Here is a 23764-nt window from a genome sequence, read left to right on the forward strand (position 1 = left end):
TTGTACTTGTGCACTTTTGTCACCGTGCTGAAATGTTATTTTGAAAGCCATTCTTAACATGGGGGGGAAGGGCGTTTTGTAACTTTTCTGTGTTTCCACCCAACAATTTAAAAAAAAATTAAAAAAAAATGTACTTCTACAGTTTATCGCGGAAAATGGAGACGCCATTTTTTTTTCTTGGCCGAAGTAAGAAATAAATTTAAACTAGATATTAATTACTTCCAGATAGAACTATGAAAAAAGTAAATACAGTGAAAGAGAACATATATCCATAATTGTTTAATTGGAAATGTTTCCATTTAATTAAGGAAAATGGAAAGTTTTTCATGAAACCTCTACATATTAAAAACAGAAAATGAAAATAACAGTCATAAACTGGGCGAGCGCCATTTGGAAACCGAAACAAACATTTATTGCATAAAAATGTATCAAAATATAATTGTAAAGACATTTATTGAAAATATAATTTTAATAAAAAAATTTTGTAAATTTTGCTACTTCGGTCATAGTTTTAAATACTGATGTATCCCACCCATTTTAACGACAGGTTAAAAAAAAAATAAAATAAAATCGAAGCTTAAATTTAATTTGAAAAAAAAAAAAAAAAAAAAAAAAAAAAAATAGCACTAAAAATGTTTTACTAAAAATTCAACGTAAGGGCAAAACGCGTTAAATAAAAACACGTGTTAAAAAATAAGGTCGGACATCACGGCAGAGTTTAACAATAACAAAAGAATTGGGGGAGTATTTATGTACTTACTTACTGTATCGTGTTGAAATAATATCTAGAAAGCCATTCTTAACATGGGAAGGAGAGGGCGTTTTGTAACTAATGTACTTTCATCTAACAATGTAATAAAAAAATTAAAAAAAAAAAAAAAGATATAAAACTCGGGTTTAACTTTAATATCATTTGAGAAAAAAAAAAAAACAGCGCGGTTTTAAACAATCTAATAACAGAACAAGAATAATAATATTGACACAACTGAATGGTTAGCTTACGATTTGAAAGCCGCGAGAAAAAAAAAAAGGGGGGTACTCCTTGGGCGTTGTGTTCCATGGCGACCAGTAGAAAAAATTAATGGGTAAATAGAACTATCGCTCTATCCCCCCCCCCCCTCAATGTAAACAGAATTGTGAAAAATTAAACAGTTCTTCTGCTCGGTGTATGTCGGCGCATTCGCATTACTTACGGAAAAACGGTAAATTAAATTGCAGAAAAGCACCTGTTAAATATTGTACGAGTTTTATAATTGAACTCCCTCCCCTCCAAAAAAAAAAAAAAAAAAAAAAAAAACGAAAAATAAAAATGCTTTTGTAGACCGCTCGTTAGATCAATTAAAAAAAAAAAACATCAAAAATTACGTAACACAGAAAAATTAACCACATTTTGTTTTTGAAAACTTTCCTGTTATTTTAAATGTCTGCTAAAAAATTCTTCCGCGATGTGACAAGTCACCTTACTACGCGCGTCCATTCGCGAATGCATCATGTAAGAATAGCATAAACGATGGCGGTGAGTTGGCACAAAATAGTGCGAGGGTTCAGGGGTTAATACCATGCAAACGGTAAATTTGCGACGGGTATTCGTTGTCAGCGATCCCGAAAACCTATAAGAAAAACAAATTTTATTGGTCGGTGTTGGTGTTTTGTTGTAGTTAAAGTAAACATTTACTCCTTAAATTTTTCTGCTGGTCGCCATGGAACTCAACGCCAAAAGAGTACTAAAAGAAAAAAAAAAAAATTTTTTTGAAGGCGCAGCACTCAGCAGAGGTCCCAAAGCATGCGAAAACTAACCCTATAACGTTATGATCAAAACATGATGACCGAATCATTTTACGTTGCAGGGTTTGTTTTACAATCCACAAACGTGGTCAAATAACGGTACTCGTGCAGGGAGTGATGCTACTTAAAAACGTTTATTTGGTTCGAAAAACAGCGTTGAGTGTCAGAAGATTCAAAGTTTGGAAAATGACTTAAAGAGGCATAAAAAAAGGATTTTAATTAGATTAAAACCGAAAAATTATCAATGTAAAATTTAGTCTGTTTTATGTAGGTTAAAATTTGCATGTCTCCCCATGAGGGAAAAGTAAAGTTAGATACAAGGTCGATTTTTAAGGGAGAGGGTTACATCCAGCTCCCCAAGATGAGGGACACTGTATTGGGACAAAAATTTTAATTGCCTCAGTTTAATAAGACTTCTTTTTCAATGACTGGGCCCAGAACAGATTCTACACGCTGATCCTAACTCAACCTGAGACTAAAAACTCTTCGATAACTTTGACATCTAAAATAAAAGAATAATTTGATAGAAAATAAAGCTCGTTCAATAAAAAAAAATGTTTATATCATACAAAATAATTTTACACGGGATATTAAAAAATATATAGTCTCCAAATGGCAGGCAAACGAAGTCCTGAGACTTTGTTAGAGGTTTCGGCGACATTTAAACAAGAAACGAGATAAATATTGATGTTGAAACTTACCTCAATAATAAAGCCATGTTGATCTCCAAGTCAATGGCGATATGACACTGTCTCCAGTAGGTCGAACATATTGAATCCGTATTTACGTATTTTACTAAACCACAGAAACATCTAATAAATGTATATCAAATCTATATTTAAATTATTATTGTTCAATATTTCATCAAATCAAACGATGTTTCTATTATTACCAATTCATTAACTTTTTACGATAAATAACTATGACGTTCGTTAAAAATCAAACGTGGAATTTTCTACGGAATACACGAATGTAATTATTTATATATTTACTTAATTTAGCAACTTATTATTTATGGCTAATTTGTTTAATTAATTGTTTCTATTAACATTATTTTAATAATTGTTTCTATTAACATTAATTTAATAGTGCACCTGTGTTTGCACAAATTATGATATTAAAAAATATCAAAGTAAAATTCTCTGCAGCTTCAATTTATTTTTCAAGTTTAAAAAAAAAAATCTGAAAATATTATCTAAAAACATTCAAAGAAAACTAATGTATAGTTGAACAAATAAACCGTTTTAATCTCTATATAGCTCAATTTTTTTTTTTTTTACCGAATCTATAAGTTAAAAGTTACTTGCATTTTTTTTTTATTTCTTGTGCTCATGGTATTCCATATTTGTGCAAGTCGTGCGCTTATTATTTGTAGTTTGCCATTTAATTTGGTATCTATTGACGTACGCCGTTGTTTTTTTAGAAAGTTACTTCAATTTTCATCGCTATGGACATCGAATCGTCTGGTTAGTATTTATTCGTGTTATATTTGAAAACAGTAAAAGAAATATGTTAACTTCCGAAAAACCGGACAATGTAAATATGACATTCGTAAGACGTATATTATAATGTCATACTTTTATACCGGCCTGGGGCCAGATTGTATAGTCGATCGTTGCGTTTATGTTGGCCCGCGTCCAATTCAATATTTGAAAACTTTTTTGTTTTTTTTAATTACATTCGAAACATTCTTGGGTGGTCCAAAACTCTCCTATAAAATGTGTGTTACTTAATTAATTTGTTTTTTACATTTTCAAAACAATAAAATATTCATATTAAAATATCTTTTATATATATATATATATATATATATATATATATATATATATATATATATATATAGAGAGAGAGAGAGAGAGAGAGAGAGATATGCAAATTTAAAAAATCTATTAAAGAAAATAATTTTTTAATAGATTTCATAAAATATATATATTATAAAATCTATTAAAAAAATATTTTCTTTGCTATATTTTTTAAATTTGCAGGTGAGTGTTTACGAAATCAGGTAAAGGTACCGTAAAAATAGCACAGATGTATCCCCCTCGGCACCAAAGCGTTTTAGACCTTCCGGTAATGACCTGTTCCCTGTTGATTGTGTTGTTCTAGGATGTCCACCCTATCAGACTTTGTCTTCTTTCTTTGAGAAAGGGTTAGTCTATTGCTAACCGTTAGTGTAATGGAACTTAGGTCTCATAAGATCCCTTTTTCCACTACAAATAAAATAAAAATAAAAATCAAACATGTGAAATAAACGGTGTTTATTTACACAAAAATAACAAGTAACAAACGAATCATTTGTTAGGGTCCAAAAGGTGTGTCTGGATAGACAGTTCTTGCAAATGTGGAAGTTATTGAGACTGTTGTTTTGACAAGAAAAAGCAGAGAGTGTACTTTGTTTTCTCAGCGAGAAAACAGGCTTAATTTTTGTGTGTGGTAGGAGAAATAAAGAAGCGTGCAGCTGAATATCTGCATTATTCACGGTGTGTGTGCGTGCGTATGGATAAGCGCTTCTCTGTACGTGTGCGCGCATGTGGATAATTATGTTTTGTCATGCTGCCAGAAAAATATGTAGCAACGGAGTCGTTGACGTGAATAGAGAAGTGAGCAAAGAGTGAGGAGCGCAGAGTACGGAGCACCAAGTGAGGACTGCCAAGGAGAATGAGTGTGTGAGTGAATTCGTATTTGTTGATCGGCTCCCAGGCAATGTGAGAAAAAAGGTTTTGAAAATTAAATCTTTTTTGTGTGTTGATTGGTTGAGAAGTGCACCCTTTTGTCACATGGTATACTTTCAACTATGTCCGCCGAACAAAACGCATTTTAATTTTTGTTCCCCCGTAGAATTTGCGTGGGCGTATTTTTTAAAAATTCTTTGTGCCTCTGAATTTATCTTTTTTTGTTTGCGCGTGTAATTGGGTTTTTATTTATTTGTTATTTTTAGAACAAGAAGTGAATGCATTTTTTTTTTTAGGTGTGTTTAACCACACATTAGAGACTCCCCTACAGGGGAATGCCGATGGGGCTACTCAGGCATATTTTGCAAGGTCAGAGTGCTCCTTCTCTAAGGCAATGACTTTTCAACCCCACTTTCTGACCATAACGTTGTATTTCTTGCATACCCTCTTATCATATCAAAAAATATTGCAAAATCTAGCAGAAAATCCATAAAGGGAAATATTAAATGTTAGCCAAATTTTATTTCTATTTGCATTTAAAAGTAAAAAATTAAAACCCTAATCCTAACACTAATCTCTCACTCTAACCTTGTTTTCATTGTGGCTTTTTATTTGTTTGTTTTTCTAAATTCACTCCTGGTTGATGTAGTATGCTTGTCCCTCAACTTGTAATATATAATAACACATATTCAACTAAAACTAGTCAGTCATTCTCTTGTTTGAGGTCCACAATGTTTTATGGTGACGCAGTACAATTTATCCTATATCTATATATATAAAAGCGAAAATGTATGTCTGTACGTATGTATGTATGTATGCTTTTCCTCGATGTCCACAAAAGGCTTCTTTCAGAGAAGCGCTTGCTCGGTTCACAACTTCTTAAAACTTTTTACATCATCTATAAATTGTAATATCTCAGAGTTACCCACGGAGCTCGCCTGTCTATTTAATTTTATTGACTTTCAAACGTTAATTATTCGACATTTCCCGCATCGGAACGCGTTTCATTCGGTTTTCGGTATAAAAAAAAGCGGAACTCGACTTTAATTACAGGCCGAAAGCCAGTTGTCTCAAGAGAGCTAAGTAATGGTTGTTCAATGTCGACTTCGTCATATCAGACTGTAGCTTTCATTTCGCTCCTCCTAATAAACAGGGAGCGGGTTTTTAAAAACAAACAAACCGATTTATTCGCCTCATTCAAAACTGTCCCACACAAAATACTAACTGCTGAATACCTATCGCCGTCACGTCAATCAAAAACGCGCACCTGTTTTTTTTTAACACTTTACTATTTTCCAACTGCACGTCGTGAAGGCTTTTTTTTTTTCACGGGCACCTGTTTTTTCCCCCACATTTTCGGGTTTTTATCACATACCCTGAAAAACACCCGGGCAACGCCAGGTACCCCTCGCTAGTATATATCTAAATGGTAAGATGATCAACAACTTAAAATTTGAAATACAGATTTTTATTTATTTGTTATATGCTCTGTACTTACATCGAGCTTCATAAATTAAAGGATTGATATGAATAAAAGATGAAAAACAATTGAATAAACATATTTCTCCATATATATATATATATATATATATATATATATATATTAATTTATGTATATATATATATATATATAGACTCCTCTGTACAATCATGTGTTTCTGCTACCGCGATCGGTGATCACCTGACCAGTTCAAATAAATGTGCGAGTGAGTACACACCGGAGTGGTTCTCTATTTTGCACAGGGCTAGGTCTGTTCAACATCTCGGATTCTTGGAGGCCCTTACAATAAACTGTTGCAGACCTGTTCTTTGCAAACAGATGGACCACATATGTTCGTTGAACGTTTTTAAACAGGCGCCACCAGGTTAATTTCTACGCAGTATTTTTTGGGGTTTTTTTTTTTGTTTTTTTCCCCTCATAGAAATATATATATATATATATATATATATATATATATATATATATATATATATATATATATATATATATATATATTAGCATTGGGAAAATTTATCAGAATCAGTGATAGGAAAAATCAGAATTTTTTGCTTAAATGATATCAGAATCGGAAAAATGTGTGCCAAAACGATTCTTTTAATTGTCTTTTTTATTTGATTTTGTTTAAAGCAAAATCTTTCACTGCTGGGAATAATGATAAAAACTGATAAATAATGGTAAATCTAACAATTCCTTTAAAAAAAAGTTGCTCTTGCAATTCTTACAAAAATGGCAAATTCCTATAAAACAAATCCTCTGACCTTTGAACTAATTTAGTAACAATGACAAAAAATATTCTTGTACATTATTCTGAATGATAAATTTTGAAGCATTTATTAATGCACAGTGATGATTTGTCAGGGCAAGCAGCACATATGTATTGAGTCACATGTCTTTGTTTTTTTCTTTCAACAAACTCTATATGTCCTCTCTCCAGGGAACGGTGGGTTTATACGACCAGGTCTAATATTATTGCAATAAGTTAATATTACTGCATTGGTCTATTATTATTACACTGGTCTCTTATTATTGCAATGGTCTAACATTATTGAAAGGTCTAACATTATTGCAATAATCTAACATTATAATGGTCTAATATTATTGAAATGATCTAACATTATTGCAATGGTCTAATATTATTGCAATAGTCTAACATTATGGTATAATATTATTTAATGGTCTAATATTATTGAAATGGTCTATCATTATTGCAATGGTCTAATATTATTGCAATAAGCTAATATTATTGCAATAGTCTAACATTATTGCAATAATCTTACATTATTGCAATGGTCTAACATTATAATACTGGTCTAACATTATACGTCTAACATTGGTCTAATATTATTGCAATGGTCTTATATTATTGCACTGGTCTAATATTATTGCAATAATCTAACATTATTGCAATAAGCAATTATTATTGCAATGTTCTAATATTATTGCAATAATGTTAGGTCTAATATTGCAATGGTCTAATATTGCAATGGTCTCTTATTATTGCAATGGTCTAATATTATTGCAATAATCTTACATTATAATGGTCTAATATTATTGTAATAATCTAACATTATAATGGTCTAATATTAGTGCAATGGTCTAACATTATTGCAATGGTCTAATATTATTGCAATAATCTAACATTATTGCAATGGTATAACATTATAACACTGGTCTAACATTATTGCAATAGTCTAATATTATCGCAATACTCTAACATTATTGCAATAAGCTAATATTATTGCAATGGTATAAAATTATTGCAATGGTCTAACATTCTTGCAATAATGTTACATTATCACAATGGTCTAACATTATTGCAATAATTGGTCTATTATTATTACACTGGTCTCTTATTATTGCAATGGTCTAACATTATTGAAAGGTCTAACATTATTGCAATAATCTAACATTATAATGGTCTAATATTATTGAAATAATCTAACATTATTGCAATGGTCTAATATTATTGCAATAGTCTAAAATTATGGTATAATATTATTTAATGGTCTAACATTATAATATTATTTAATAGTCTAACATTATTGCAATAAGCTAATATTATTGCAATGGTCTAACATTATAATACTAGTCTAACATTATAAGTCTAACATTGGTCTAATATAATTGCAATGGTCTTATATTATTGCAATGGTCTAATATTATTGCAATAATGTTAGGTCTAATATTGCAATGGTCTAATATTGCAATGGTCTCTTATTGTTGCAATGGTCTAATATTATTGCAATAATCTTACATTATAATGGTCTAATATTATTGAAATAATCTAACATTATTGCCATGGTCTAATATTATTGCAATAGTCTAATATTATTGCAATAATCTAACATTATTGCAATGGTCTAATATTATTTAATGGTCTAATATTATTGCAATGGCCTAACATTATTGCAATGGTCTAACATTATTGCAATAATCTAACATTATTCTGTCTAACATTATTGCAATGGTCTAACATTATAATAATGGTCTAACATTATCATACTGGTCTAACATTGGTCTAACATTATTGCAATAGTCTAATATTATTGCACTGGTCTAATATTATTGCTATGGTCTAACATTATTGCAATAATCTAATATGGTCTAGCATCATTGCAATAATCTAACATTATTGTAATAATCTAACATTATTGCAATGGTCTAACATTATTGCAATGGTCTAATATTATTGCCATAATCTAATATTATTTCAATGGTCTAACATTATTGCAATGGTCTAATGTTATTGCAATGCAATATTGCAATGGTCTAACATTATTGAAATGGTCTAATATTATTGCAATAATCTAACATTATTGCAATGGTCTAACATTATAATACTGGTCTAACATTATTGCAATAATCTAACATTATTGCAATAATCTAACATTATTGCAATGGTCTAATATTATTGCAATAATCTAACATTATTGCAATGGTCTAATATTATTTCAATGGTATAACATTATTGCAATGGTCTACAATTATCACACTGGTCTAACATTATTGCAATGGTCTAATATTATTGCAATAATGTTAGGTCTTATATTGCAATAGTGTAATATTATTGCAATGGTCTCTTATTAATAATCTAACATTATAATGGTCTAATATTATTTCAATAATCTAACATTATTGCAATGGTCTTATATTATTTAATGGTCTAATAGTATTGAAATAGTCTAACAGTATTGTAATGGTCTTACATTATTGCAATAGTCTAATATTATTCAATGGTCTAACATTATTGCAATTGTCTAATATTATTTCAATGGTCTAACATTATTGCAATGGTCTAATATTATTGCAATAATGTTAGGTCTAATATTGCAATGGTCTAATATTATTGCAATGGTCTAATATTATTGCAATATCCTAACATTATAGAAATGGTCTAATATTATTGCAATAATCTAACATTATAATGGTCTTATATTATTGAAATAATCTAACATTATTGCAATGGTCTAATATTATTGCAGCGGTCGAATATTACTGCAATAATCTTACATTATTGCAATTGTCTAACATTATAATACTGGTCTAACATTATTGCAATAATCTAACATTATTGCAATGGTCTAACATTATTGCTTATTGCAATAATCTAACATTATTGCAATGGTCTAACATTATTGCTATGGTCTAATATTATTGCAATAATCTAACATTATTGCAATGGTCTAATATTATTGCAATAATGCATGGATGAGGTGGGGGGGGTCCTCTCTCCAGGGAACGGTGGGTTTATACGACCAGGTCTAATATTATTGCAATAAGTTAATATTACTGCATTGGTCTATTATTATTACACTGGTCTCTTATTATTGCAATGGTCTAACATTATTGAAAGGTCTAACATTATTGCAATAATGGTCTAATATTATAATGGTCTAATATTATTGAAATGATCTAACATTATTGCAATGGTCTAATATTATTGCAATAGTCTAACATTATGGTATAATATTATTTAATGGTCTAATATTATTGAAATGGTCTATCATTATTGCAATGGTCTAATATTATTGCAATAAGCTAATATTATTGCAATAGTCTAACATTATTGCAATAATCTTACATTATTGCAATGGTCTAACATTATAATACTGGTCTAACATTATACGTCTAACATTGGTCTAATATTATTGCAATGGTCTTATATTATTGCACTGGTCTAATATTATTGCAATGGTCTAATATTATTGCCATGGTCTAATATTATTGCAATAGTCTAATATTATTGCCTTATATTGGTCTAATATTATTGAAATGGTCTTACATTATTGCAATGGTCTAACATTATAATACTGGTCTAACATTATTGCAATAATCTAACATTATTGCAATAGTCTAACATTATTGCAATGGTCTAACATTATTGCAATGGTCTAATATTATTGCAATAATCTAACATTATTGCAATGGTCTAATATTATTTCAATGGTCTAACATTATTGCAATATTTTAATATTATTGCAATAATCATACATTATTGCAATGGTCTAAAATTATCACACTGGTCTAACATTATTGCAATGGTCTAATATTATTGCAATAATGTTAGGTCTTATATTGCAATAGTGTAATATTATTGCAATGGTCTCTTATTAATAATCTAACATTATAATGGTCTAATATTATTGCAATAATCTAACATTATTGCAATGGTCTAATATTATTTAATGGTCTAATATTATTGAAATAGTCTAACAGTATTGTAATGGTCTTACATTATTGCAATAGTCTAATATTATTCAATGGTCTAACATTATTGCAATTGTCTAATATTATTTCAATGGTCTAACATTATTGCAGTGGTCTAATATTATTGCAATAATGTTAGGTCTGTTATATAATAATGTTATTGCAATGGTCTAATATTATTGCAATATCCTAACATTATTGCAATGGTCTAATATTATTGCAATAATCCAACATTATAATGGTCTTATATTATTGAAATAATCTAACATTATTGCAATGGTCTAATATTATTGCAGTGGTCGAATATTACTGCAATAATCTTACATTATTGCAATGGTCTAACATTATAATACTGGTCTAACATTATTGCAATAATCTAACATTATTGCAATGGTCTAACATTATTGCAATAATCTAACATTATTGCAATTGTCTAACATTATTGCGATGGTCTAATATTATTGCAATAATCTAACATTATTGCAATGGTCTAATATTATTGCAATGGTCTAACATTATCACACTGGTCTAACATTATTGCAATGGTCTAATATTATTGCAATAATGTTAGGTTTAATATTGCAATGGTCTAATATTATTGCAATGGTCTCTTATTAATAATCTAACATTATAATGGTCTAATATTATTTAAATAATCTAACATTATTGCAGTGGTCTAATATTATTGCAATGGTATAATATTATTGCAATAATCTAACATTATTGCAATGGTCTAATATTATTTAATGGTCTAATATTATTGAAATGGTCTAACATTATTGCATTGGTTTACAATTATTGCAATGGTCTAATATTATTGCAATGGTCTAATATTATTGCAATGGTCTAACATTATTGCAATGGTCTAACATTACCACACTGGTCTAACATTATTGCAATGGTCTAATATTATTGCAATAATGTTAGGTTTAATATTGCAATGGTCCAATATTAATAATCTAACATTATAATGGTCTAATATTATTTAAATAATCTTACATTATTGCAATGGTCTAACATTATCAAACTGGTCTAACATTATTGCAATAATGTTAGGTTTAATATTGCAATGGTCTAATATTATTGCAATTGTCTCTTATTAATAATCTAACATTATAATGGTCTAATATTATTTAAATAATCTAACATTATTGCAATGGTCTAATATTATTGCAATGATATAATATTATTGCAATAATCTAACATTATTGCAATTGTCTAATATTATTTAATGGTCTAATATTATTGAAATGGTCTAACATTATTGCATTGGTTTACAATTATTGCATTGGTCTAATATTATTGCAGTGGTCTAATATTATTGCAATGGTCTAACATTATTGCAATGGTCTAACATTACCACACTGGTCTAACATTATTGCAATGGTCTAATATTATTGCAATAATGTTAGGTTTAATATTGCAATGGTCTAATATTAATACTCTAACATTATAATGGTCTAATATTATTTAAATAATCTAACATTATTGCAATGGTCTAACATTATCACACTGGTCTAACATTATTGCAATAGTCTAATATTATTGCAATAATGTTAGGTTTAATATAGCAATGGTCTAATATTATTGCAATGGTCTCTTATTAATAATCTAACATTATAATGGTCTAATATTATTTAAATAATCTAACATTATTGCAATGGTCTAATATAATTGCAATGGTATAATATTATTGCAATAATCTAACAATTTTGCAATGGTCTAATATTATTTAATGGTCTAATATTAATGAAATGGTCTAACATTATTGCATTTGTTTACAATTATTGCAATGGTCTAATATTATTGCAATGGTCTAATATTATTGCAATGGTCTAACATTATTGCAATATTTTAATATTATTGCAATAATCTAACATTATTTCAATGGTCTAACATTATTGCAATAATCTAACATTGCAATGGTTTAACATTATAATACTGGTCTAACATTATCATACTGGTCTGACATTTGTCTTATATTATTGCAATGGTCTAATATTATTGCACTGGTCTAATATTATTGCAATAATCTTACATTATTGCAATAATCTTATATGGTCTAGCATCATTGCAATAATCTAACATTATTGTAATAATCTAACATTATTGCAATGGTCTAACATTATTGCAATGGTCTTACATTATTGCAATGGTCTTACATTATTGCAATTGTCTTACATTATTGCAATAATCTTACATTATTGCAATGGTCTAACATTATTGCAATGGTCTAACATTATTGCAATAATCTAACATTATTGCAATTGTCTAACATTATTGCAATGGTCTAACATTATTGCAATAATCTAACATTCTTGCAATGGTCTAACATTATTGCAATAACCTAACATTATTGCAATGGTCTAACATTATTGCAATAATCTAATATTATTGCAATGGTCTAACATTATTGCAATAATCTAACATTATTGCAATGGTCTAATATTATTGCATGGTCTAACATTATTGCAATAACCTAACATTATTGCAATAATCTTACACTATTAGAATGGTCTAATATTATTGCAATGATCTTGCATTATTGCAATAATCTAACATTATTGTAATAATCTAACATTATTGCAATAACATTATAATACTTGTCTAACATTATCATACTGGTCTAACATTGGTCTAATATTATTGCAATTAATTCACGTTCTGCTACCAACCAATCAGAAACCAGAATTGCTCCATAAATATTAAACCTTTTCTGTAGCAATTTCGCATGTTTCCTTCTTCGTGTCAACACGGTGAGAATCTTTTGCTCTGTGAAACTGTCTACTGCGAACCAGTCACCTCTTAGGACTTGTGTAGAATGATGAACCATCAGAAACTGTTCTGAAACTAAACATGGCTTACACTTCTAGAAATTCTGTCGTAAAAGTACAATTATTCAGAAAAATAGATCGTTCGTATCTAGCATACCAGAAGAAATGAATGCTTTACATGCCAACTATGAGAATACTCGACTAAGATATTTTCTTATTTAATATACAAAATACAAGAATATTATAAATAATACAAATTTAATATATATTCCATACTAGCACTTCAGCCCGGAATTGCTCGGGTGGTTGGAGGTGTGTGTTGAGCAAAAAAAAAAAAAAAAAAAATGATAGTAGGAAGGCAGGCTTAAACCCGTACCGTGAAGGAGGAAAAGAATGGGGAAAAAAACCTGACGTCTTTGCTGTTACGATCACCATCAAACCAAAAGTGACGTAGGTTTAAATTAAGGCTAGACAATCGAAAAGAGGGGATGACTTTCAACAATATCGGCGAAAAAAGCAACCCATCCCTGTAGAAAAGTGCTCAGTTGAAGGTGAAGAAAGTAATGTTTTTAGCCAATTTTTCGATATTTGTCATCTGAAAGGTTAAGCTTAAAAGCGATACTGATCTTGTGAAAATCCGTCGCCTCTGTCAAAAGTTTTAGGCAGACATGCAAACATACATATATACATTTATATAGTAGTAGCTCAAATTTTCAACCCAAACCGATTAAAAAGCTTGCCCTATCTCTGAATACCCTTTATGTAAAATTTCAAATGTTTAAACCAGAAATTGTATGAGTAATTTGGTAGAGACCGCAGCGGTCAATTTTTTTTTTTTAACTTTGATCTCTATTATGACCCCTTAATATTTATTGTTTTGGGCTCAAATCAAGTTATTAAGTTAGATCCATGTACAAGTAACCTATATCTAAAATTTCAATTGTTTATACCCAAAATTGAGGGAGGAGTTTGGTAGAGTTTTCAAGGGTCAAATCGTTGAATTTTGACCGCTTAACAGCCAAATTTCTGTCCAAAAACGGATTACAAAGATTTTCCCAAATCTCAGTACCCTGTATATCAAATTTCAAGTCTGTAGACTGGAAATTGACAGAGTTATTGCGTAGGGAAATGTACACAGACAGACAGACACTTTCACTTTTATATATATATAGATTATTTTCATATGCATTATTTGTATTTGACTTTATTTTTTGTAAATCACAGAAAAAATAGCTTGGCAATGACAATAAATTTAATAGAACTATAGCTGGCAGCGAATGTGTTAAAACAGCAATTCTTCTCCCTTTGTCAGAAACATCACTCATGGACTAAAGGACAAAATAAGGAGAGTGAGAGTTACAAAACTGCCGAAAGTAACTCGAATGTCCACTGCCACATGTGAGTATGTATCACCTAGACAGCTCTTCCTAGCCTTGAATGACACAAGCATTTTTACAGCATGAATTTCCAACATCAGCAATCATGTTGTAGAGTTTGGCCTAAAATTGCTAAATGGAAGACTTATATCCAATCTGTTGCTAAACGTGCCAGAAAAACAGTTGAATCATTCTGCCACTCCAGAAAGTATTTGATTCCTGAAGCAAGGTCCCCTTATTTTATCCTTTAGTCCTCACATTCCATGAGCAACGTTCTGACAAAGGGAGAAGAATTGCTGGGTTTTTTTTAGTCAAAATCTATCCATATCACACTTAGCTTGAGCAGTTTTTTTTTTTCTTTTTATGGCTGTATTTTTAGCAGCTTACACCAAGTGGTATCATGTCTAGAGCGAGTTCCATAAAAAAAATCATATATGAATCAGATGCATCCAAAGATGGAGTCCTGCTGTTGCATAAAGTGATGTCACACTCAAACCATAACGGAACAGTTATGAAGCTGACGAAAGTAATCTTTATTGTACGCTGCCACATGTGAGGATGTATTGCTTAGAGCACTTTTCTGCCCTTGAATGGCAGAAGCATCTTTACACAGTATGGACTTCCAACATTAGCAATCATGTTGTAGAGTTTGGCCTAGGATTGCTAAATAGAAGACTTATATCAAATGTGTTGCTAAATTTGCCAGAAAAAATAGTTGAATCATTTTGACGCTCCAGAAAATATTTGTACTCCTGAAACAAGCTTCTCTTGTTTTATCCTTTAAAATGTCAATTCTTTGTCTGAAACATTGCTGATGGAATGTGAGGACTAAAGATAAAAATAAGGTAAGCAACAATTACAAGGCTGCCAAAAGTGAGCCTAAATCCACTTTTTAGTTTCCTTAAAATTGCAATTGAATTAAAATTAATGATTCCATGGGTGGTATTTTGAGGAGGGGGCAGGGAGCGTTATCCTATAAAAATTATGTTTTTTCACTTTGTATTCTCATTCTGTTTGTTTTTCTATTTTTATAATTTGTTTTTTGTTTTTTTCTCCAGCTTTAACAACCATTGATGTTGCATTTTTGCAGTCCATCATGACAAACACTTCTCTACCTACACATGTCGATGGTGAAGTTTACCTGGTCACAGCAACAGAAAATGAGTTCATAAACTGCTATCTGGATAGAATGGAGGAAATGAAAGAAGGGCGCTTCCAGCAACCGAAAAAAGGTGGAAGTGTAACCCTGAAGATGTTCCTCTGTGAAAGACATGAGAAGCCAAGAGGCAAGTCGCAAGGGAATCCCAGCAAGACTCGCGCCAACTCCTGTAAATCTTATGTCTCTTTTAAATTTGTTGGTGATGGCATCAGAAAGGCATGTTTGGTACGTAAAAATGTCAAACACACCGGACATTCTTTGGATAATCGACAAGAATGGAAAGTTAATCGAATTCATCCAAGTCTGGTGGATTTCATTACAAAGTTGTGCCATGAAGGACTCAAAAGAGAGGAGATTGTCACCAGAGTCAAAGGTTGTGCTTTGAAAAACCAGGCCGCCGATTGTACAGACCGGCGCTTCCATCCAACATCGCAAGACATTCGGTATTTGATATCACGAAAGGCAAAGAAAGAAAAAAATGAAGCAGAAGAAACGCAAATGGCAAAGATGCCAGAATTGGAGTTCCTTGAAGATGGAGATTCAGAGAATACAGGCTCCATTTCGGAAACTTCGTCAAAAGTTCTTGGAGTCGGAATAAAATGCAAAAGCAAAGGTAAAATTCTTTGTGATCAATCCTGCCATTTTCTCTGTGGGGTGGGGTGGGGCTTGTCCAGCGGTCACAAGTTTTGCAAACATAAAAATTACATTTCCATATCAAAATATCTTAATTTCTTTTAGAAATGTAAAATATTGCAAAACCTCAAAGAATTCATGAACGAGGTAAGGGAGTTAGATTACTTTTGTTTCACTAAAGAATGCTTGCTTAGTGACCATGTCTACAGGGGACACTCCTAGTAGGGAGTTGAGCAGCAAGATATCTGTTCACATTACATTTAAATTTCTACATGCTAGTACAGTCAGGGAAGCTCGATACAAGGAGGTAATTTCAAAGTCTAGCAGTTTGAGAGAAGAAACTTCCAGAGTACCTATTTATGATGCCTCCCCACGGGACAGAGTTAGACACCAGGGTTGTTTTTTAACATGGGGAAAAGGAACAAAAATAAAAATTGTCTCAGTCATGAAGGTTTGCTCTTCCACTGAGAGAGAGAACAAGAAATTAAAGTGCAGCATCTGAAGAAAAGATACTACACTTTGATCTTGGCCTGAAGAAAACACTCTGGCATTTGGTAACCTCTACAGTGAAGGTGTGGGATTTTGCTGCTTGTCAGATTGGAGCTTGGTTGATAAGACCTATTATATTGGAAACTCTTTTCTGGACATTGTCCAGTAGAGAGAAAGATGGACCAGCCCATATATGGCAACAAGATTCCATGAAACATGTTTTCTTGCATTAATTATTATGCAATATGTTCTTGAGAAATGAAGGATTTATTCAAACTGGTGGCTGAAAGATTAACAGAGAGAGAAAAAAGAGAGGATCAATTATGTGTTAAGCGCATTGCTTAATGATATCATGTTTCAGTAGATTATAATTAATGTGTGTTTTCTCATTGAAGCTTTCACCAAGCCTGAATATCTTATCCCAGAATCCCATCAATTTCAAATATGTGATGTCCTGTCCCACTTTATCAACTTCATCTTCTTACCATTTACACTGGAAAGCACAATTCCATAGTTGTCTGAGACTTAAGGATGCTAATAAAAAATAATATATCTCTATTTATATAAAGCTAGGCATGTGTATATGTTTATATATTTCTATGTGTAGGATTTACTCCTAAACTAACTAACCAGCTGGAATACAGCTGCTAGGCATAAGGGTTCCAAATATGGGCTATATTTAGTTTAATTTAGTTATATATAAAGAAGGTCAAAGACAAGCTCTTTGTTGAAATTCAGACACCTTTGGCTTTTGTGAAATGTTAAGTATAGGTTTCAGATGTCAATAGATATTTTCCATGTTTAATTTTTTGGAGTAATTTAAAGGTGGGCATAATATGGGCACAACTTCCCATTTAAAAATTTAAATATTTCAGATTTGCATTAAATTTGATCCATAATCATTAGACACTAATTAAGCAAGATTCTTTGAATTTCAAGTTTTTCAAATTTAAAACTTTTCTTTGGATCAAAATCATGTAATGGATTTGAATCAAAACTGAAATAATGATTTTAGCAATAAGTTTTAGTAGCATTATATGTTTATTTTAATCTTCATAAGGAGACATAGAAGTGGTGCAAAACTGCTCTGATCAAGGAATTAATTTTACCCATCCTGGGACAGGTATTCTTTTAGTTTATTTATAGTCAGAAATCCTTTCTACTTGATGTGTTTTACACCAAATAAATTGTACAATTTAAATTATTTGGACTACTATTCTCAGCTTGAGTGTTATTCTCATAATGTTTTCGACATTGTAACCGCCAACCTTCTTCATATATATCTTGTCAAACTCGGGAATCTGGATGTATATTCTATCAGCCATGGCCGAGTAGAAATCCTAAGTAGGTCGTAATTGTATTCTGATTATCACTCTGCACTGAGGATTAAAACTTCAACCTTATTTTTTTTTTGCAAAGGAGTCATCACTTATCAAGGCCCAGAGGCCACTCAAGGATAAGCGTTACTGAGTGTACAGTAGTCAATGGGAAAATTTCATAGTAATCATTAGTAGTGGAAACTTGGTAAATTGGATTACTTAAGGAGGCGGCTCATCAAGAATTTGTTCACGTTGGACTTGAAGACAACCATATTATAGTCAGTTGGAAAGCAGGAAAATGGAAGAGAGCTCCGTAGACATGCAGCTACAAGAAAGAAGCTTTGTTCATGGAATCTACACACTGGCTTATGCACAGACAAATAGTGGTTTCAACTAGATGAGTGTTTTTCATGAAAGTCAGGCTAGGGGGTGGGTACCATAGATTGGAGCTCAGCCGAGCACTTGCCATTAAAATAACAATAAAGCAGAGACAGGCTCACAACGTCTCTTCTGTGGGAAAGAGGTTGCAAGGAAGAGAAAAAGGCATCCCCTACTAGGCTGTGAAGTCTATTTTGAACTCTGCCAAAGCAGGATAAGTTGCTTCTAGCAGCTCCTGCCCAGATGTGGCAACAATATTCCATCCTTGGACGTATTTGGCTCTTATAAGTGAAGTTTACAAAGTACTATATCCACTATGCCACGAGTTTGTCGGTAGGGCATGTACAAACAGTTCTGTTTGTATGGCTACCATGGTTTGTGTGGGCTGCAAAGTTATGTCTACGCATTAAAAATAATGATTCCATGATAGGGTAGAAGTCTTAAGTAACTTGCAATTGTATTCTTAGTATCGCCCGCATTGAGGATTGAACCTAGAACCTCCAGAACAGTGTCAGTTAGAACTGAATTTTACTTAGTACTTTATCTGTTATGCTAGGGATCCTTGCGGTTTGACACGATACACCTGAAAACTATTGGAGGTTACATCAGCCGAAACGTTTTGAGAATAACACTAAAGATGATAACAGTAGTTTGAATAATACAAACTATTGATCCTCATCTCAAAAATTAACCAAATAAATTATTTTCCATTTTCTTTTTTCAGATGCTGACCCTTTAAAATATATTGTCTTGAGAAAGCAAACATATCTTTCACACAAATGTCAACAAGAGTTGGTTAATACAGAGAAACTAACCACAGAACCATCTAATCTAAATACTGTCGTTTCCACAACATCGCCTGGTGAAGACGCCACAGTTTCGACACTGGATCTTATGTCATCATGCATATCAATTATTCCTGAACCATCAACTTCGAGCATGTTTGCATCAAACATCCCAGCATCTCAAGAAGATCTCCCAGCATCCACATCCTTTCCTGACATTCTCTTGTCTCTTTCTTCTCGACAGATTCTCCCTTCAGTGTCTCAAAACCTCATCTCGAACAATGATTCAAATATACTAGCCATATCGTCCTCACCAAAAACCTTAACTGCTGCATCCGCATCGATGCCTGAAGAAAGGCAGACCCTAGAAAAAGCAACAGTTGAAGATTCACTTTTTGCGGAACCAGCACCGTCCAATATTGATCTACCTCATCCTGAAACAGAAATTCCTATTTCTTGCACAGAAACTACTCCTAGTCAGATATTACTGCCTCAATTTGTAGAAATAACTTCTCCAGTAAAGCTGATCTCGACCTCTTCGGACAATAGTCAGATATTATCCACAAAAAGATATCCGTCATCCAACATTATAGCTGGTAATTTCCCGAATGAATCCGCCTCAATAACTATGACCACTAACGAAACACTCCCTATCTCTGTGGATGAGATCTCTCCCTCAACTGTGACAATTTCCCTATCGAAAGGTAACAACTCTCTCTCCACAGTCGGCCTCACTCTATCCTCGGACGGACTTCTCTTGACTTCTAATGAGGTACCTTTAACCACTGATGCTATTCTAACAACCAACCAAGAAATTGGAACTCCTGGAAAATATGTGGAAGGAATAAATTCTACAGATCCATTACCTATTTACACTCTACATTGCAATAATCTAAGAGATGATCATGGTAACATTTCTTGTTCTATTGCTAAACCAGCTGAGCAGAAAGGTGAAATAAATTTGGAAGAAAATACTTCCACCTTAGAAGAGAATAATTCAAACAGATCAGAAGTTTTAAACCAAATTCTTCATAGTTCTTCATTGGTTTTGAAACAGGATATAAAAACAGAAGACTTTTCCTGTTATAAAGAAAACGATTTCACCGAGTATTCTTCAGAATTGCCTCTGGCCACTGATGAATCAAATTTCGATGAGAATGCACAATCATGGAATAGCCAGATAAAGTTGGAATTGGTAGAGAGAGAAGAACATAATTCTGGAGATAAGGTTTTGATTCCGGACGATGAGACTTCAAGGAATTCCTGTGCGGTTCCTGCAAAGAATGACCAAAATTTAAAGCTGTCTCTAGCAAAAAAACGAACTTGTCAGAATGTTGAGAATCTTTCTGGTAATAATTCTAGTCAAAGTGAAAGCAGCCAATCAAAAGAGAGCGAGCAACCACCTAAAAAGAAATTAAAATCTCACACTAAGAGAAAAAAAACAAGCAGTTTGCTTGGACAACTTCTTAAGAAAAGGAAAATCTTAAGCCCAATAAAACCAACAACTTCAGATGTGTGCAAAGAAAAAGGGACTCCAGATGACAATTATTTGCATCTTAAAAAAGATGACATTTCTGGTTAGTAATTCCTTTTTATAACTTTTTTATTATGGAAAAATAGAATGTGTGCAAAATACAATGTGCTTTAAATAAGTTTCCAGACTTTTTTGTACAGGCATTTAAAATTGTCGTAGACTCTTGAAAATTCAGTATGTTATTGCTATACATCTTATGAGATGACTAAGCAATTTTTATGATTTCAGCTCTAAATGAACAGCTGCAGCAGGAATTGAAATACACCCTACTAAAGCTTGATTGTCACAGTTTGGGAATTTCAAAAATGCAATCTGGATATGAGCACACTTTAGAAGAACGATATGCAATAAAATTCTGTTTTAAATTTGGAAAAATGCCACAGAAACGTATGGGATGCTTCAGACTACTTTTGGACCATCTTGCATGAATTGAGCATCAGTTTTTGAGTGGCTTAAGAGATCTGAGGAAGGCAGGGAGTCTGTGAGAGATGATGAGAGGTGTGGGAGGAGTAAGAAAGTCAGAACACCAGAGTTGATTGGCCAAATAAAGAATTTTATGGAGAAGGACTGTCGTGTGTCTATAGAGACAATAAGTGTCCAGTCTGATGTCAGTGTAGGAACTGTATACACAATTATCTGTGAGAACTGAAGATGCGGAAGATTTGCGCTAATACACCAGTCCACAACTCCATTTTTATCACAGACTATTTGACTAAGATAGGCATCAAGACAGTTTCTCACCCTCTCTACAGTCTATACCTTGCTTCCTATGACTTTTGGTTATTCCATAAGCTCAAGGAAAATCTTAGAGGCTGTCATTATGAGACAATTGAGGAGAGGAAAGCAGCTGTGACAAGGGACATTGAGATGTTCACACAAAAGGTCCTCTATGGGGCCCTTCTAGAAGTTGTTGGTACAGTACAACAAGTGCATTGCAGCCAGAGGAGATTACTTTGAAGGGGACTATAACTTAATGCGGGTACTATCAATATAAGTGCCCATACAAAAATGTCTGGAATTATTGAAGGCACCTCATAGCTTCTTATTCTACAAACTTTTAATTCTTCAAAAAATTGGTAATTTTATTTTCTGACAATTAAACAAATTTTTTTTCATGAACATAATGCATCACTCAGCATTTAAACAAAGAAGAGCCTGTCTTAAAAATTTTCAAAATAGTCTTAAGTTAGTGTACACAAATAGTGATTGTGGTATATTCTTGCAGGCAAGTAATAATCAAGACAAACACAGCAGTATAGTTAACACAAAGTGTATTAGCAAAAATATGTTACAGAAGTGCACGTCATGATTCTGGAGCCATAACTGCTATTTAATAACATGTTAGATGTAACTATATTTATAGTATCTGAGTAAGTTCATTATTCTGGAAATAGGTTTATCAGCTTACCCCATAACAGATTGTAAGTTTTTGTGATTATTAAGAATTAATTTACTCTTTGTAGCACGTAATAAAAATTAATATAAGTGGAAGATAGACGGGAAATCCGCTGCATATGGTTAGAAAAATATTGGAAAGTTTGTTTTATGCACATGTAATAGGTTTTCAGTTATTTATAATAGGAAAACAAAATTACAAAATGCATAATTTTTATGAAGAGCCTAAGCTCATGCTTCTGCCTAGGTTTAAAAGAAAAATTTATATCCTGCTCGGACAAAATATTATCAGAAAGAAACCGAATTGAAATGAATTATATTCGCGTCAATAGCATAATTGTGAAAAATAATGAAAAAAAAATAGGCCAGTACAAATCAAATAGTGATGCATCAGATGGATTGCTATTTGTGTCTAACTTTGGAAATCTTACTGACTTAATTTTATAAAGTAGATATTAGACATTTTCTCTGTCAAAAATAAAAAAAACAAACATTAAATATAATGATTTTGTGCAATAATAAGTTAAGTTTTGAAATTTTTTTAGATGAGGATTGATTATTCATATTATTTGGATTCTTCGGACTACTGATCTCATCTTGAGTGTTATTTTCACAGCATTTTGCTCTTGTTAGTATCATGTGAACTGAGAGTTGTAATTGTATTCTTAATATCATCTGAAGTGAGAATTGAACTTCCAACCGCCAGAAGACTGTCACATAGAATTGATTATACTAAGCACTTTATCCGTCATGTTATGCCACTTGGATGTAAGGACTTACTATTTGGGATCATATCTACAAAGGCCTATGTGGAGAATTGAGATCTCTGTTTACATTACATTTAAACTTAAAAAATCGCTGGCTATGAGGGTGTATCTCCGAAACTCTAGAAGGACTTTGTGAACAAACAGAAAGTACAACTTTATATATAGAGATATTTTCATGAACACGTTTTTTTTTTTATTTGTAACAGAGAAGAAGAAGGTGTTTAGTTACACAACTCCCCTGCTTTTGTACAACATCAGTCAAGGCCGTCTTCATCGACTTAGCATCACAGAGGATGAGATGAGGAGACGAACCAGTGCGCCCGAGAAGTTGAACTTACGTGCCTTGCAGGCGTTATTGCAGACAAATAAGAAGAAACAATGGAAGCAGAATTTGAAGATGAAAATGATGGATGCTTCAATTGCTGTGAATGAAGGCCAGTCCAGTTACCTGACAGCATTCACACGTCTTTCAGAAGGTGAGTTAAAGCTT

At 32.0% G+C, this 23764-nt stretch overlaps 2 protein-coding genes across 3 annotated transcripts in view; one reads left to right on the forward strand and one right to left on the reverse strand.

Annotated features, from left to right (window-relative positions):
- Positions 1-2600, reverse strand: part of LOC145278039 (succinate dehydrogenase cytochrome b560 subunit, mitochondrial-like) — a 56351-nt gene extending 53751 nt beyond the window's left edge. Inside the window, exon 1 of the mRNA XM_080130260.1 lies at positions 2487-2600. Coding sequence (XP_079986386.1) covers positions 2487-2503 — 17 coding nt within the window. The 5' untranslated portion in view covers positions 2504-2600. The remainder of the gene's footprint in view (positions 1-2486) is intronic.
- Positions 2601-3124: 524 nt separating this feature from the next.
- Positions 3125-23764, forward strand: part of LOC145278037 (uncharacterized) — a 44544-nt gene continuing 23904 nt past the window's right edge. Inside the window, exons 1-4 of one of the 2 annotated variants that reach the window (XM_080130256.1) lie at positions 3125-3251; positions 15874-16587; positions 19518-21155; positions 23481-23750. In XM_080130256.1, coding sequence (XP_079986382.1) covers positions 3233-3251; positions 15874-16587; positions 19518-21155; positions 23481-23750 — 2641 coding nt within the window. In that variant the 5' untranslated portion in view covers positions 3125-3232. The remainder of the gene's footprint in view (positions 3252-15873; positions 16588-19517; positions 21156-23480; positions 23751-23764) is intronic. The other variant, XM_080130257.1, reaches the window with a different exon arrangement.

Source organism: Euprymna scolopes, chromosome 6, assembly GCF_053919585.1.
Source record: "Euprymna scolopes isolate OS-2025 chromosome 6, ASM5391958v1, whole genome shotgun sequence".
In the NCBI taxonomy this organism is placed as follows: domain Eukaryota; kingdom Metazoa; phylum Mollusca; class Cephalopoda; order Sepiida; family Sepiolidae; genus Euprymna; species Euprymna scolopes.